Here is a 16793-nt window from a genome sequence, read left to right as displayed (position 1 = left end):
GTTACATTGAGAAGAGGCTTGGCTGGTGCCGCAGCAGTAAGTGATGGTTTCTCCTGTGAGTGAGCTGGCAGTGGGTGATAATCTTTGCCCTTTGTAAGCTCTGTCGGCTTGTAATTACACTTCTCTCTACTGAGGGCTCCTGTTTTCCTGTGTAAGGATCAGGGAAGGAGGTGAAACTGTTTCTCCTACAGAAAAGAAAAGAGTGCACTGGGATGGGGATGTTTGGGGTCTTGCTCCTGTGGCTGATTCCCTTGTGCCTGCTCTCAGAGCTGGCTGGGTACAAGCAGGCAGAGCACCAGTCCTGGGCATTCACCACAGCTCCATTTGCTCTTCTCAACCTTTTTGAGGGTAGCAAGGATTCTGAGAAATTGCTCCAGCACAGAGAACCAGGATCAAGCAGGAGGCTTTAGGGAGAGCATGGTTGTGTGGCTCTGCTGCTCTGCCCTGGATTGGGCTTGCTGCTCAGCTGCTCTCTGCTGAGGTGGGCGAGTGGCTGGGAGAAAGGCCATGAGATAAGGCCTTCTGCAGAGCTATTTATACCGGGGAGACAAGCTGTTGCTGGCAGAGGCACTGGGCCAGGCACAGGACCCTTCACACAAGCACTGCTGGAGGTGGCTGAGCTGGCTGTGCCACTGAGGCCGTGCTGGGAAGGGTTCTCCCTCCCCAGGCTGCTGTCAAGTGTGTGGCTGGAGCAGATGGGGATGAAGATGAAGGAGACTCAGCAGGCATGGCCAGGGCAGCCTTCTTGCTGTTTAACCCCTCCAGTTAAACAGCTCATCTCCCCTTCTCTGAAGGCTGGAGCAGGATGGAGGGGCCCTGCCAGCCCTGCAGACTCCTTCCTGTAAGGGGAGATGCCAGTGGGTGACAGCACTGGGAGAGAGACCTTCTGCCCCCTCAAGCAAGCAGGTTTTATGTTCATCTCCCAGGATTGATTTTCCAAGGTTATCAGCTAAGGATATTAGTTACTGTAAGGTCATGATGATGTGATCCTTGGGAGATGCATGTCCTCGCCCTTCCTGCTGCAGTCTGGCTTGGCAGTGTGTGCTGTGGAGTGGTGGCAGGGAGGTGCTGGGAGTTTGGGGGTGAGTCAAAAGGTTTGAGCTCACCTTGTGCCCACGGATGTTGCTGCATCTGAGCTGGGAGCTGCTGGAGGAGCAGGGACAGCTGCCAGGGTCCTGGGGCTAATGGAAAGGATGTTAATCACAGTGGGAGGTGGGAAGAGGCATTGGCTGGGGCAGCTGGAGAGCTGAGGAGGGTGGGATGCTTCTGGCCATAAAGGAGCCAGCCCCAAGAGCTGCTGACTTTGTTGGAGACCAAGTGAAAGGCGCTCCCCGCATCCACCCCACTCAAGGGGCCCTTGTTTCCAGGGAGGAGATGATTCATGTGCATGGAGTGGCCCCTGAGCAAATCTTCCACTGGTACAGGACATCGTCAGAGCTCAAGTGTGGTCATTAATGGTTGGCTTTTATCTGAAAAGCCTCTGGGCTGGAGGTACTTTCCAGGCTGGTGTTCCTGGCCCACCAGCCTGTTCCAGTTATCCCAGTTTGCCCCACACCCAGCTGGTGATGGCTGGCTTGAAAGCTAAGCTGGGCTGGCAGGGAGGCCCTGCTCAGCCCTGCCATCTCTGGGGGCCAAGCACTGCCCTTCTCCTGCCCACCCCAGAGGAGCAGTGGCCACAGGCAGGCTGCAGGCAGCAGTGGTCTGTCCTCCTGGCTCCTGCACAAAGGAACAATTCTGGGAGCGCCACACTCCCCCCTGCCAAGGCACTTCCTTGCTGGCTGTGTGCTCACCTCCTCCCCATCGGAAAGAAACCTCCTTGGGAATGGGAATGGGAACAGGAACTGCTTTGAGAGCTCAGCAAAGAGCTCAGGAGGCCATGGTCTTCCTCAAGGAGCAGCGGTGGGGGAAAGCTGGAGCTGCTGACGTAGGAAGCAGTTCACTGGGGCTGGAAGGGGCTGTCAACGCCCACTTTGGGCATCACCCCTTTGTGTGATGCCCACAGCCTGTGCTGGGGCAGGAGGAGGCTGGGAGCAGGTAGTGAGATATGGAGGTATGTCCTGGAGCTTGCAGGCAGCTCAACATCAACCCATGGGCAGGACAGAGTGGTTTGAAGAAGGACATTGAGACTCTTGAACGTGTCCAGAGAAGGGCAACGAGGCTGGGGAGAGGCCTCCAGCACAAGCCCTACGAGGAGAGGCTGAGGGAGCTGGGGTTGCTTAGCCTGGAGAAGAGGAGGCTCAGGGGAGACCTTATTGCTGTCTACAACTACCTGAAGGGAGGTTGTAGCCAGGAGTGGGTTGGTCTCTTCTCCCAGGCAATCAGCACCAGAACAAGAGGACACAGTCTCAAGCTGCACCAGGGGAAGTTTAGGCTTGAGGTGAGGAGAAAGTTCTTCACTGAGAGAGTTGTTAGCTGTAGGAATGTGCTGCCCAGGGAGGTGGTGGAGTCAGCATCCCTGGAAGTGTTCAAGAGGGGATTGGACGTGGCACTTGGTGCCATGGTTAGTCATGAGGTCTGTGGTGACAGGTTGGACTTGGTGATCTTTGAGGTCTCTTTCAACCTTGGTGATTCTGTGATTCTGTTTGGGTGCTGCAAGCACCTTCTCCAGCAGCAGTGGGTCTGTTTGTCCCACAGAGTGGGTGACCCTCCCCCTGCAGGGCTTCTCCTGGGGCTGAGGGGTCTTTGTCAGTGGGTGCTGGTGTAGCCCCCAGCTGTGCTCCCTTCCCTGGCCCACACCCCTCCTATTTATGGCATCCCAGGAGCTACAAACGTTTACTGCTCGAAGCAGCCCTGCAGGGGCGGGCAGAAGGTCCCAGGGCCCTGCCCACGCCGACAGGAAGGATTTATTTTTGCTTCGTTTTTATTTTAGCTACAAACAATGGCCCTTACTCCCCGCATCCGATTCCCTCCCCCGGCCCCCCTCGCCCCCAGCCTTCACCTGGGGCCGGAGGAAGAGTGGTTGGAGCAGGAGGAGGACAGGAGAGCTGCACAGCGCGGGGGTCCCCGTGCAGCTCCCCTTGCAGCAGCTTCACAGCATTAAGGCGCTGTGAAACAGCATCTCCTCTCCCCAGGGCTCTCAGGCTACAGCCTGGCTTTGCTTGGGGTCACAGCTCCTCATGCATTGTCTTATCTATCCCGCTGCAAAAGCTGAGTCTGTACACCAGGAAACCCCTGCTTTGGCTTGGCTAGAGATTCTTCCTCCTCTTCTTCCTCCTTCCTCCTCCCTGCAGATTGCTGGAGCAAGACCTGATTTTTGCTCTTGTGATGGAGCAGAGGCCAGGGAAGGGGAGATGGGTTCTGCAGCCTGTGCCTGGACCCTTATCTCCACACTATGGAATCAGGTCCCTGAGTGGGGAAGCACTTGCAGTGTCTAAAAATAGATCTGGCCTGGGTGTAGGGTAGAGAGGGGTGGAGGGGGCACAGGTCCTCCGCTAGTTTCATGCTTGGTGCTGCTTCTAGGGCAGGCTTTAACAGCAGGGGACATACTGCCTCTTTGTCCCGAACAGCAGCAGTGTCCTGGCTCACCCCAGCTCCCAACCAACCCATCCATCCCAAGTTAGCTAATGCTAAAGCCATCTGCTGACATTTCCCCCGCCCTCCACAGCAGTGAGACAGGCTGCACACGTGGAGAGCAGTGAGCTTCTGGGATGGGAGGCTGGTGTGCCTGACCTGGGATGTCTGTGTCCAAAGCTTAAGCCCAGCAAAGCGGTGCAATCCCACAGGATTTTGGCTGCAAGAGAAGCTCCAGAAGAAAGCAGCAGGTGGGAGCCATTTGTCAGCAGCAGAGGCAGGTGTGAGGCTGGAGGTTGCCCACAAGCGAGGCAGTAGCTGGGTGGGTGGGCAAGACAAGATCCCTTTTTGGCTATGTCACCTGCCCAGTGCTCAGGGCAAGTTGGGTGTTGTGTCACCTTCCTCCCAGGAGCCCTCTGATGTCCCACGGCTACCTCTGTCCCCAGGCTCAGCCCAGGTTTCAATCCGTGGCTGCCAGAGCTCAGTGCAGGGCTGTGCACCGATGCCAGCCCCTACCCTCGGCATGCCAGCCCAGCACCCGCCTGCCTTGGCATGGGCACAGGTGCCAGCCGGTGCCAGGCCTGTGCTCGCTCCCGCCAGCCAATGCAGAACAACGTGCTGGTCCTTGCTCATCAGGTGGCCTTGGGTCAGCCACATCGTCTCTGCTGCCCTCCGTGCACCAGCCCCGGAGCAATCTTCCCCTGGCTTCCTGCAGCCGCCTCCTTCACCTTATCGAGGCTGGGAGCCTAGCGAGCATAGGATGTGGATTCCTTCCCTTCCTCCGCTCCCGCGGGCAGTGAATGGGCTCGGCACCCTCCTGGGATCACAGAGCTCTTTGACTGCCCACCCCCTCCCCCCGCCTTGTATTTTGGAGGCTGTTTAACAAGGGAGATGGAGGGGACAGCTCAGCTGGGGGGAAACAAAGGCGCCTTCAGTGCGTGTCCCATGCTGTGTGCCCTGTGCCCGGCTCGGTGCTGCTGCTCGGGGCGCTGCTGATGAGCTCAGCCCCCTGCCATGTCTGCTCACCACACTGGCTTATCAGGCACTCGCCTTCCTTGTGCAGGGGGGTCTCCTTGCCCCCGCCCCCCCTCGCCCCCCGCTGCCAGCTTGGTTACTGTTCATAGAAACCCGCTTGTGCTTTTGCCCTGAGCTGGTCCAAAGCCTTCACACAGGAGCTGGTGGCTGTGATGGGAGTTGTCCTGTGCCCGGCAGGGAATGGAGATGCTGGTGAGGACCATGGCCTAGGCTTCAGTGTGCTGTGAGAAGCTGTGTGCATGGACCCCATCTCCTCTGCGGGAGCTGGTGGCCAGCTGAGAGCCTGCTGAGCTGTGCAGCAGGAAAATGGCTATTTCCCCTGGTGGCTGCTGGTGCTGAGCTGACAGGAGGATTCTGCTTTTTGTCCCAGCTGCTTCCTTCCTAGTCCCTATGCCTCCAAGCCATGCAGGGGAGGACAGCCTCCCTCCCCAGCCTGAAGACCAGCACCACATTGCTGAGCAGGAGCCTGCTGCCATCCTGCCTGTGCAGCAGTCTGCAAACATCCCAGGGAGGCTCTTTCCCTTTTCCCTTAGAACCATAGAATGGTAGGGGTAGGAAGGGACCTCTGGGGATCATCCTGTCCAATTCTCCTGTGAACACAGGCTCGTCCAGATCAGATTGCACAGGAACATGTCCAAGCAAGTTTCAAAAGGTTCCAGGGAAGGTGGCTCCACAGCCTCTCTGAGGAGCCTGTTTCAGTGCTCTGTCACCTGCAAAGACATTTCTCCTTAAGCTCAAGTTAAATCTCCTGTGTTCTAGTCGGTACCCATGGCCCCTTGTCCTGTCACTGGCCACCACTGAGAAGCTCCTTCTGCGGAAGGGCAAGGAGAGGGCTGTGAGAGCTGCACTTACCCTTGCTCATCGCATGCATGAAGCTCTCATATGGCCAGACCCCAGGAGGTGTATGCTGGAGGGAGGCAGCGAGCACATCGTCAGCAGGACCAGGGTCCTGTGGCTGCCTGTCTGCTGTGGGGTATTTTTCCAGTTCAAGGAGCAGGAGCTCTGCTCCCCCTGTGGTTGCCCTCTTCATCCCTGCAGGCTAGGGGATGCTGACAGCTCCCCAGGCTTGCTTGCTCCTTCTGGACCTGTGCTGAGGCTTCTCCCCCTGCCTGTGGGGTACCTGTCCTGGTTTGGAGTCCCCATGGGAGATGGGTATTGTCAAAGCTGCTCTTGCCAAAAGGGCTGAGGCTGCTGTTTAGCTTGGCAGTGGGGAGGGAGGAGGAAGCAGAAGGTCTGTGAAGATAGAAGCCCATCGGCCGGGGAAGCAGGAAGAGACTCGTGAGCTGCATCCTGCCTTGCATCCTGGGGAGGTGCTGCTCTGGGGCTGGGCATGCTGTCTCCTTGCCCAGGGGCTCATCTTGGCTGGGCTCTGATCCACATCAACCCACTCATGTTGGGCTCCCCTTCAGCCAAAAACCTTTGAAACAGCAGTTGGGTTTACTGCACTGCCCCTGCTTCAGGCAGCAGTGCCAGCCTGCTTCCCTCCAGTCCTGGGAGACTTCCTCCATGCTCCAGGCCATGGCTCACAAGGGTGGAAATCAAATCTGTAGCAGCCCAGTTTTTGTTGAGTGTTGTGCTCAGTGGAAGCACATTAAAGAACATAACTATGGAGAATCCCATCAGCTGCAGCAGTACAGCATCCTACCCTTCCACCAGGAAACACAACCTGTGCCAGCCCTCAGTGCTGCCCAGCTCAGCTCCACCAGGCCTCTTCCCCTGGCAGAGCCCAGAGGGGCAGTGACAGGGGCAGGTACAGCTCAAGCAGGTTGTTCCCCTTGCTCCATGCTGCTAGGGCACACACTCCTTCCTTGGAGGTCATCCCCATCAGTCAGCACATCCAAGCTGCCTCTGTGGTCACCTCTGACCTCTCCTCCTGTCCCTTGAGATTCCAAGCCAGCTGCAGCTGTGCTGTGATGACTTTTAGTTGCTGCCAAGAGAAGGGATCTTGCTCACACTTGCACTATAGCTTTTTATTCTGTCCTCTGTAGCCTCCAGAGCTGCAGGTTTGCTGGTGCCCCTGAGCTGGGCCTCTCCAGTGCCTCCTCACCTTGTTCAAGCCCTCCCTGTTCATCCCATCCCTGACCAAGGTGTTTTCCCACAGCCATCAGTCAGCACCATACATCCTGCTTTCAGTGCTGTCATTTTCTGCAGCCCTACTCTGATGTGCAAACACCCAAGTGTTTTCTGGAGCCTAGCTGCACAGGTAACTCCACAGCTGCAGACAGATTTTGCTTGGTAGAAGCTAACCTATGAGCTGCCTCATCAAAGAGAACAGCCAAGCTTTATGTGTGGTGCTTGTAATGGTGATTTGTGGTGAATTCTCTTTTTGTGCTTCTTGCTAAGCTTTCCCTATCTCCCCTGCCTGGCTCTGCCATCCAGGCTGACACTGAGTTTAGGTGCAGGTGTTGAGTACTGGGATCCCACATGCTGGAAAGCTGATCAGTGGTGGCTTCTGGTGCAGCTCCTCTTTGCCAAGATTTCAGGGTACAGAGGAGGAGTGACAGGAGGGCAGAGCAGCTGCTGGTGGGGAGTGTGGGGAGGAGGGCTCTAGCCTGTGTGTGGGGACCCTGTGGAGGTGGCGCTGGACTGGAAAGTCACTGGTGGGCTGAGCATAGCAGGGGAATATGAATACCACCCAGCAGGAATGGAGAATATGACTTTGGGCAGCATTGCCATGTGACTCTGCAATATGGCATGTGCCTTTCCTTCCTTCTCTCCACCACCACCCAGTGCCTGTCCCAGTGAGGGGCACCAGCAGCCGTGGTACGCTGTTGGGCAGAGCGAGAGGTGTAGTCTTATCTGGGTGGAAAAGTGTGCGTGCTGGGCTCTTTGATAGTGGTCCAGCAGCCTGCAGAGCTGGTGTCTCCATTCACAGGCTCAGCAGGCTGCATCCTGGAGTCTGCATGCAGGTGGAAGCTCCTGCCTGCCGGAGCGTGCGTGTGCTTGGCAAACGCTGCCTGAGCCGTGCCGGGCCAGCTGGGACAGACACCCACCCTGGGCTCTTCCACACCTTCCAGCCCATCTGCCTTGGCTTAACCCCAGCCCTCTGACACCAGCCCTGGCTGATGGGCTTTTTTCTGCTCCCCCCAGTGCTGGACCAGCTCCTGCCAGAGCTCAGTGTCTTGCTCAAGCTGCTGGACCACGAGTACCTGAGTGCCACCACACAGGAGAAGAAGCTGGCTGTCTCCACCATTCTCCAGAAGCTGCAGCCACCCACAGGTCTGTGTCCTGCTCCTGCAGTGCTTGGTAGCTATCCTCCCCAGCAGCTATCCCAGGCCAACATTCCAGTGGGGTAGGGAAGAACATCTGCAGGGCTGGGGTGAGCTGCCTCTGTGCCCAGCACCCAAAACCTGCTCAGCCCCCTTGGGGCACTTTGCTCCCCGTTTCTCTTCCCAGCTTCTCCCTGCCTCAGCTGTGGGAGCTGGCATCGTCCCTGCCATGGCTGCAGGGGGGCTGCTGCCTGCGGAAGTGCTGCTGCACAGAGCTCTTCCTGCCACTGGTTTCTGCTGAGCACAGAGATTTCCGCGGGAAGGCCAGGAGGGATGTGCACCTGGGGCTTCACAGCCTTCCCACCTTCCTGTGCTCCTGGGGGGACGTGGCAGCATCCCTGGGGGCTCCTCCACTCCCTGGGCACCTGCTCCACAGTGGAGTGAGGTGGTCTGTGTCCTTCGGTTGGTATTTGCTGGGAGGAGGTGTGCCAGTACTCACCCCAGCCACCCTGCTCACCCTCGGGCTGAGAGCATCCCTCTTGCCCCCAGGAAAGGATGTGGACTACATGTATGTCAACACAGCATCCCTGAGCAATGGCACCAGCTTCGTGGAGTCTCTCTTTGAGGAGTTTGGTATGTGTGGCCAACCTGAAGTGATGCCCCTGGGGTCATGCTGGGTGGGTGCAGTGCTGATCCTGGAGTCCATACTGACAGCAGGGGTACTTGGGGCACTCTGGGGAAGGAGGGTGAAAGCTGTATCCTTATGCCCAGCATAGGCTTCATCGCCCTGGGTACTTGCTCCTGCTCCCCTGTAGCTGTTTAGGGCTGGCCTCAGGATGTTCATGCACCAACTGTGTTTACCAGTGATGCCTGTCTCCCAGCACCTTCTGAGTGAAGGGCAGTGGTGCTGGCCTGGGGAGTCCCTGGAGGGCAGGGCTGGGAGCCCAGCTGGGGAGTTTCCTGTTGCCTTCACTCTCTCTGCTCACCCTGTGGCAGACTGTGACCTGCGGGATCTCCAGGATATGCAGGAGGAGGAGGACGCCAGTGATGGTGTTGGCCTGGAGCCAGCAAAGAGCCAGACAGCCAAAACTGTAAGTCCTTGAATGCCCACCTGGGAGATCAGCTCTGCACCCACATGGGGAGGTAGCACTGGCCAGGATTCCTTCCTGTCCTATGCCACCTTCTGGGACTTGTGATCCTCTGCACTGCCTGGCTAATGCCGGTGGTGTTGCTGCTGTAGGTTCCTGTGGACCCTGCTCCGCCGCTGCCCACCACACCCCCACCTGAGGATTACTACGAAGAAGCTCTGCCCCTGGGCCCTGGCAAGGCTCCTGAGTACATCACTTCCCGCAGTGAGTCCTGCTACATGCTAGGCAGCAGGAGGGTGGGGAGGAGCCCTGCAAGCTGCCCACGGCATCTCCCCCTTTCGCCTGCCTGGTAAAGGGAAACCATCCCTGGAAACCTCACTGCTCCTGCCAGCATCACTCCTGTCCTGCTCCTTTCCCATCCTGCTGCACTGTTCATGCAAGGAGCTGTTTGCCCTGGCTCAGCTGGGAAGTGTGTGATGAGGAGAGGTTGGAGCAGTGAAGGGACTGATGGAAGGGTGTGCTTTGCTCTGCCTTGGCTCACAGGCTTGGTGCTCACAGCCAGGAAAAGCAGGTGTGACAGCCCCAACTGCCCTCTGCTTCCTCCACAGACAGCTCCAGCCCCCCCAACTCCATCGAGGATGGCTATTACGAGGATGCAGACAGCAACTACCCTGTCACCAGGATGAATGGGGAGCAAAAGAACTCCTGTAGGTATCTGTGTGCCCTCAATGGGGAGGGCAGAGCTTTGGCTAAGTCCAGCCCCAAGATGAGGACTTGCACATTGGGCTGGGAACCAGTAGGGTTGAGGCTGGGGGACTTCTCCTGTGCCAGAGGCTGCTGGGCAAAAAGCAAGGAGCATGGATTGCTGTTTGTCATGCAAGCCAGAGCCCTTGTGCTGGTGCTGTGTCTGTCAGCAGCATGGGGAAGGGGTGTCCTTCCCAATGAAACTGTGATGCCCTGCATGATCTGCATCTGACACGTGGAGGATGCCCAGGGCAGGGACACCACTGCAGAGCGCTGCTCCTGCTCCTTTCAGCCCTGTGCAGGAGGTGTTTGGCAGAGGGCCACATGCAATCCTCTGTGGCAAGGAGGAGGTTTCATCTGAGCCTTGCATAGAAATAAGCCAGCCCAGGGGGTTGGATAGATGCACCTGGGACTGGTGTTTGGCCCATGAGCATCCTGCTTGGTTTGGAAGGGAAACGGAGATGGCTGGGGTCAAACTGCTTCTGTTTTCCAGGCTCTGTGCTGGAGCCTACTGGGTGTGGGGAGTTCTGGCACTGAGTGAGTTTGCCTAGAGGGAGGGCCCTGGATTGCCATTCTGAGTTACCTGCCTGCTTCCTTCTAGACAATGACTCAGATGCGATGAGCAGCTCTTATGAGTCCTACGATGAGGAAGAGGAGGAGGGGAAGGGCCAGCAGCTGACACACCAGTGGCCATCAGAGGAAGCCTCCATGAACCTGGTGAAGGACTGCAGGATCTGTGCTTTCCTGTTGCGCAAGAAGCGCTTCGGCCAGTGGGCCAAGCAGCTCACCATCATACGGGACAGCAAACTGCTGGTGAGCCCAGAGCTGCTGGGGCACAAAACCCATGGGTGGGTTGTGAAGGTGGCTGGGGGCAAGGTGGAGAAAAAGAGCAATATCCGAGCCAGGACGCTGCCCCAAGGCCGCTGCTGCCCTGCAGCACACACACAGACTGCCCTCGTTCCCCTTTCAAGCAAACTGAGGGCTCCCCTTTTCTGGGACCTCGTGGAGTTACAGGGCACCCTGCAGCCCTCCACCACCCAGGCTGTTGCAGAGCCAGAGCCATCTCCGTGCCACCTGTGAGGGACAGTGAAAGGGACCCCAGCTCTGCCCAGCACCGCAGCAGGACAGGCAGGTTTTGGCTGGGCCCTAAGCAGTTCCCTTTGCTTCTTCAAGTGCTACAAAAGCTCCAAGGACCGGCAGCCACACGTGGAGGTGCCCCTGGCCACCTGCAACGTCATCTATGTCCCCAAGGACGGGCGGCGCAAGAAGCATGAGCTGCGGTTCTCCCTGCCCGGGGCTGAGGCGCTGGTGTTGGCCGTGCAGAGCAAGGAGCAGGCTGAGGAGTGGCTGAAGGTACCATGGCTGCCTCCTACTTCACCTGAGGGGCCACAGACTCTCCTTGGCATCCTCATGGCTACCCCCTGAATTGCCTAGGGGTGCCACATCTTCCCTGGCTGAGGTGGGAGGAGGCTGCCCTGGGAAAGTCTTACCCCTTGTAAGGGGAAAGGGGCTTTGCTCCTGTCTCTTATCAGCTTTGGGGGGAGGCTGGCCAGCCGCTTCCCAGGCCCTGGGCGTCTCCGGTGCTGATAGCCCCTGTGGGGTGGGGATATTTGATCTCCCCATCCTCTTCCCCATGGCCCTTTCCTGCCTTTGTTCAGGGGTAGGAGGCAGGGGCCACGGAGAAGGGGCCGTGGGTGGGAAAGGAGCCTCTGCAGACACCGTGAACTCAGCTGTTACCCCAAATGTGGGACAACAGGGTTATTTCACACAGGCAAAGCAAGCCACATGGTGCCTGCATGTAAAACAGGGTCATGAGGTATCCTGTGGGGGCAGGGCAACTGTGCAGCTTGTCACCCAAGTCCCTCATCTCTGAGGTTTCCAAAGTCTCTGACAATATCTGCTGAAGTGTTTGCAGTTTTGAAGGGGCCAAGGTGTGTGAAATCCCCCTAGGCAAGCTGAGCTTGTGGCCTGAGTAGGGCTTGCTCTCCTGTCCCATGGAGACCAGGACCTCTCTCTCCATGGTTCAGCCCAGCTTTTGTGATGAGACAGGAGCATGCTGAGCCAGGAAAAGTAGCTCTGGCCTTCGGGTACATTTTGAGCAGCTGCTGGGGTCTGTCTCTGCAGGTCATAAAGGAAGCCAGCAGTCCAACAGCAGGGGCAATGGAAGCCCCCACCTCTCCGGTGATGCCGTGCAAGATGGACCTTGATAAGGTGATGGTTTGTAACCACTCTGCAGAGGCACTGCAGCCAGGTCTGGGGAGTGTGGGGCCAGGGGAGCAAGAAGCTCCTGGTGCTGTGTGTGGAGTCCTTCCCAGCCTCACAGCAGCTCTGTGGGGCTCCCTGCCACTGGAGAAGGGACATTCAGTGCTGTGCAGGAGGGACAAAGGGCTGATAGTGGTCAGTGCTGAGGGCTGTGCAGGGGGACATTGCTGACAGGGTGCCTGCTCCACTGCCCCCACAGCGGCTGTCACAGGAGAAGCACACCTCTGACTCGGACAGCGTGGCGACGGGTGAGACCAGCTCCCCAGCAGCCCGCAGGGACCCTGGCGAGCACGGTATGGCCCCTGTCCCCAGCCAGCATGGCTGGCCCTGCAGCTGGGGGGAACAGCTGTGTGCAGCACAGCTGGAGAGCATCCTCCCTGTGAGGGGTGATGCTGTGACATGTGCCAGGCCCACACAGCTACTCTGTTCTCCTTCCAGGAAAAAGCAAAAAGAGTGGCTTGGCTGACCTGAAAGGCTCGATGAGCCGGGCAGCGGGGAAGAAGATCACCAGGATCATCAGCTTCTCCAAGAAGAAGCCTTCCCCTGAGGACACACAGACCTCCTCCACCGAGGAGGACATCCCCTGCTGTGGTTCGTGTGGGCTGGGGCGGAGATGGAGCTTGGTTTGCATGGGACTGGGAGTGGTGGGGAGCTGGCATCCTTTCTCCCAGCCTGGCCACATCAGGGGCAAGAGGGAGGTAAGGGGGCAGTGGGGTACAAGCTCAACAAGCTGCTACAAAGCTGTGTCACTGCCACAGGCTACAAAATGGTCCCCAGTCCCAGCTCTGCAAATTCCTATGGTGTGTGGGGAAGGGGTTGAGGGCTCAGTTGTGTCCTAGAAAACAGGCTTGGGTGACTAGGTGACACTCACTGGGCTGGGACCTAACCTGGGACCAGCTGTCTCTCTGTCTCTCTGGGGGGAAACTGAAGCCCAGCAGGACCAAACAAGTAGAGATCTGTGCTGTAATCTCTGGGCAGCCATGGCTCACCAAAGCCTGCCTGAGCTCTGGCAGAGCAGGTGCTGAGACCCTTCCCTCGACCCTGTCACCCCCCCAGGCTACCTCAGCGTCCTGGTTAACCAGTGCTGGAAGGAGCGCTGGTGCCGCCTGAAGGGCAACACCCTCTACTTCCACAAGGACCGCACGGACCTGCGGACCCACGTGAATGCCATCGTTCTCCAGGGCTGCGAGGTGGTCCCAGGGCTGGGCCCCAAGCACCCTTTTGCCTTCCGCATCCTTCGCGGCGGGCAGGAAGTGGCTGCACTGGAGGTGAGCAGGCACGTGGCAGGGTGGGCAGGATGCCCATTGAGGAGGGGGTTTCCAAGCTGTGAAAGCATCTTCTGTGATGATTAGTGCTTGCATGAGAGCAGTGCTTTGCTTTCTCCTCCCCTGCACAGGGAGGAAGCCCAGGGTATTATTTGGGTGGCCCGGGGTGGTCGAGGCAGCCTCGCAGGTATTTGCAGGCTGGAGGCAGGGAGGAGCAGGCTGGCAGGGCTGAAGCAGGCAGGCTGCAAGGGGTGGCTGGAGGTTTAGGACTGGAACCTCCTGCACGTGTTTGTGTGCTTTCTCTTCGACCCTGCTAAGTCTTGCACACACACTTCATGCCAGAGGGTCCTGTTCCACTGCGGGGCTTTGTGTTGGGAGCAGGAGCAAGGGTGAGGGGCCGGGAGCTGGGCGTGCAGCTCAATGCTTTCTGTCCTGCAGGCAAGCTGCTCCGAAGACCTGGGCCGCTGGCTGGGTCTCCTCTTGGTGGAGACAGGCTCGCAAACGGCACCAGAGGCCTTGCACTACGACTATGTGGATGTGGAGACAATTGCCAACATAGTGACAGCTGTGAGACACTCCTACCTGTAAGGCTGTCCCCCTGCTGTGCTGCGAGCTGGGAATGGGGCTGCACCATGGGCAAAGCATTGGGCTGGGGATGGCAATCAGAGAAAAGACAGGGGCTGGGACACAGTTTGTACTGTGACCTTGGGGATGGCCAGTGTCCCAGGAGTTAGTGGCTCCCGAAGCAGGGCAGTTTCCCTTGAGCAGGATAGAAAGTGGAAAGTGATTTATCACACTGTTGGAGTACTTAAGGGATACATATGGTAGGGTAGAGTGCTCATGAATGAAGCTGGGAGAGCAATGCAAGAAGCCCTCTGAGGGCTCACTGATGGGCTGGTAATGATGTCCTGGAAAAGAAGAATCCATCCTTCTTCCTGCAGGTGGGCCAGTTCCTCTCAGGATCACCAGCCAGACTCCTCCCCCGTGGTGTATGATGATGTCCCCTATGAGAAGGTTCAGGTGAGAGCAGCTCTGTGGTTTGCCCTCTCCCACCACTGTGACCAGACTACAAAAGATGCCCCTTGGCTGGGTTGCGATTGCCTCATGAGTATTTCAGCATGCTGTCCCTGCCACAGGCTGAGGAGGAGCCAGAGAGGCCATCAGGAGCCCAGGTGAAGCGCCATGCCTCCTCCTGCAGCGAGAAGTCACGACGGGTGGACCCCCAAGTGAAAGTGAAGAGGCATGCATCAAGTGAGTGGGGACCCTCGGCACCAAACCTCTGCGGGGGGGACCCTGGCCAGTGTGAGTGGAAGTTATTTCCCCAAGGGGTTCTGCAGCCAAGCTGGGGCTGGCTGGCTCCAGCATACAGGTGATGGGTTGTGCTGTGTCAGCTCAGCAGGACCACAGGTGGCATTGGTGCAGCCAGGACCAGAGCCTTTGATAGTTTGGTTTTGTGCATTCAGGTGCCAACCAGTACAGGTACGGGAAGAACAGGGCTGAGGAAGACGCCAGGCGGTTCCTGACAGAGAAGGAGAAGCTGGAGAAGGAGAAAGCATCGATCCGCAGCGAGCTGCTGCTGCTGCGGAAGGAGAAGCGAGAGCTGCGGGAAGCCATGAAGGGCAGCACGGGTAGGTTGGAGCTGTCTGAGCGCTGAGGCTGATTGAAGGCACTCGGGTACAGCGGGAAGGCTCCAGAACTGGGCTGGGCTGAGGGCGCTGGGCTGGCGGTAGCGCTGTGGCTGTGAGACAGAATGGCTACAGCACGCTGCCGGGCTGGCAGCCCCACCTAGCGTCCCCGTCCGGGAGGATGGGTGGCTGCTGCGTCCCTGCGACCTCATCGCTGGGCAAAGGCTTTGAGCTGGCTCTGCTTGTTCAAGCAGGGACGAAGCTGCAGGACCTGGATCAGCAGGTGGCGGCGCTGGAGGAGCAGTGCCGGCAGAAGGAGCAGCGCCGCGTCGACCTGGAGCTCAAGCTGACCGAAGTGAAGGAGCGGCTGAAGCAGTCGCTGGCGGGAGGGCCAGCTCTGGGGCTGGCTGTGACCAGCAAGGCTGAGAATGGGGTACGCATCCCATCTTCCTCAGGCTCGCGGCTCGCAGCTCGCTGCTTGGGGTGGCAGGGGCAGCAACACTTGGTGAAGAGTGGACATCCCTGCTGCTGGGTCCCAGAGGTGGGAGGTTAAACATCAGTTAGGTTTGGCTGCATCAGTTTTATATCATAATGGCTTGTTCTGTTTTGTTTTTTCCTCCTGGCTGTCCTTGCTCCTTGGGTATCCTAAATCCTTCTCTTTCTTTCTCACCCTTCTCTGCAGGAAGCTGCAAATAAGCCAAATGGGAACCCCTCTGAGCACTTGGTCCCTGTTAACTGTGCAGCTGAACTGAGGAAAAGGAGTCCCTCCATCCTCCCTGCCAACAAAGGAAACGTGCTGCGGAAGGCCAAGGTCCTGCTTTGCTCTCCCTCCCTTTACTGGCAAATCTCAGCCTTTGTCTTGTCCCCCTCCCTTGACCATAAAATTTGGGGACCAGGAATACTCCCTACCCCAAAAGCAAGAGGTACTCCCAGGGTCCCCTGCAGCCAGGCTTTCTCTGCTTAGTGGCACCTGCTGCCAGCATGAGCCTGGCTTACAGAGAGATTTGGGAGGTGCAGGGCTGGCTAGGCAGGCAGGAAAGCATTGCCTAGACAATGCCCAAGGCAGCAGTGACCCAACTTTTGAAGATGCTGCGGTAATCTAAAGCTCTCAAAGGGCTCAGCACTCACTTTTCCAGTGATGTTTTCTCATCCCCTCCTTTTTTTCCTTTCTCCACAGGAATGGGAAAAGAAGCAGACTTAAGCCAGGCTGTAGGAATGCCTGCCGAGCCCTCACTGGATACTGGGGCTCATGGAGGAGCTGCAAGCCCCCTTTCTCTGAGGCACTGGGAGGGTGATGAGAAGGCACTGAGAAGGCACAGTTGAAGAGATGCCCTCCCATGCCCTGCCACTGCAGCACCATCTGCCTCGTGGGCAACACTATAAACCATGGGAAAGGGGGTGGGAAGGGGATTTGGGAAGCGGGTGGGGAAGGGGAGTCCTTTGTGGATCAGGGTCACATACTAATGGGAAACCCATCTCTGGGGGGAGCCTCCCACAGGGCCAGGAGTTTGAAGCAGGGTGTGTGTGCCCATGGTGGTACATAAGAAAGGAGAGGAGAGCCCAGGAGCAGAGTCAGCACTGCCCGGCAGGCACTCCAATTAATCAGGATCAGTGTGTGCCACCCTGGGGATGCTGGAGGCCAGGATAACCTTTTCCAAAGCAACCATGGACTCAGTTTTTGGCCCCACTGGTGTTGGAGTTCATGAACTGCTCAGGACTGGACACTTCAGAGACACTGATAACTCACCCTGCTCACTGGTCCCAGCTCTGCAGGGTCTCATCTCAGGGTTCCTCATGTCTCAAGCTTGCTGTGCTTCAACTAAGTGCCCTTGTCCATATTTTCTTCTTGTCCTCCAGGCAGTAAGGGTGGTGAGGAGAGCACACTGGCTTCCCTTGGGAGTGACTGAAGCTCAAATGGCAGCATGTGAAAGCAAATTAACAGGGGATACTTTTCAACCTTGCTTTGCAGCTAGAAGTGCTGCAAAGAAAGGGCTGAGGCCAGAGGCAGCCTGGCTCTCTCTGCCCTAGTCCCATGCCAGCTTTTGGGGCAACAGG

The 16793-nt window shown here is 57.9% G+C and overlaps 1 protein-coding gene across 1 annotated transcript; it reads left to right on the top strand.

Annotated features, from left to right (window-relative positions):
• The first annotated feature begins 7313 nt into the window (after positions 1-7313).
• AFAP1L1 (actin filament associated protein 1 like 1) lies at positions 7314-15994 on the top strand. The gene is made up of 18 exons (XM_009904723.2): positions 7314-7764; positions 8304-8387; positions 8751-8845; positions 8995-9106; positions 9451-9549; positions 10188-10399; positions 10760-10939; positions 11711-11797; positions 12048-12141; positions 12287-12439; positions 12905-13116; positions 13552-13697; positions 14055-14133; positions 14250-14364; positions 14577-14741; positions 14993-15171; positions 15421-15549; positions 15916-15994. Exons 1-18 carry the CDS (start codon positions 7611-7613, stop codon positions 15937-15939), a joined length of 2319 nt encoding a protein of 772 aa, XP_009903025.2. The 5' UTR covers positions 7314-7610; the 3' UTR covers positions 15940-15994.
• The last annotated feature ends 799 nt before the right edge of the window (positions 15995-16793 follow it).

The sequence above is a fragment of the Dryobates pubescens genome, chromosome 16 (assembly GCF_014839835.1).
Source record: "Dryobates pubescens isolate bDryPub1 chromosome 16, bDryPub1.pri, whole genome shotgun sequence".
Classification (NCBI taxonomy): Eukaryota; Metazoa; Chordata; class Aves; order Piciformes; family Picidae; genus Dryobates; species Dryobates pubescens.
This window is presented reverse-complemented; position numbering and strand designations above follow the sequence as displayed.

Bases quoted from the DNA above. Each gene is read 5' to 3' on its own strand.
- AFAP1L1 (XM_009904723.2), top strand. From the start codon at position 7,611: ATGGGCTTTTTTCTGCTCCCCCCAGTGCTGGACCAGCTCCTGCCAGAG. The intron at 13,698-14,054 runs GTAAGGCTGTCC...TTCTTCCTGCAG, and splicing joins GCTGTGAGACACTCCTACCT to GTGGGCCAGTTCCTCTCAGG. The intron at 15,550-15,915 runs GTCCTGCTTTGC...CTTTCTCCACAG, and splicing joins ACGTGCTGCGGAAGGCCAAG to GAATGGGAAAAGAAGCAGAC.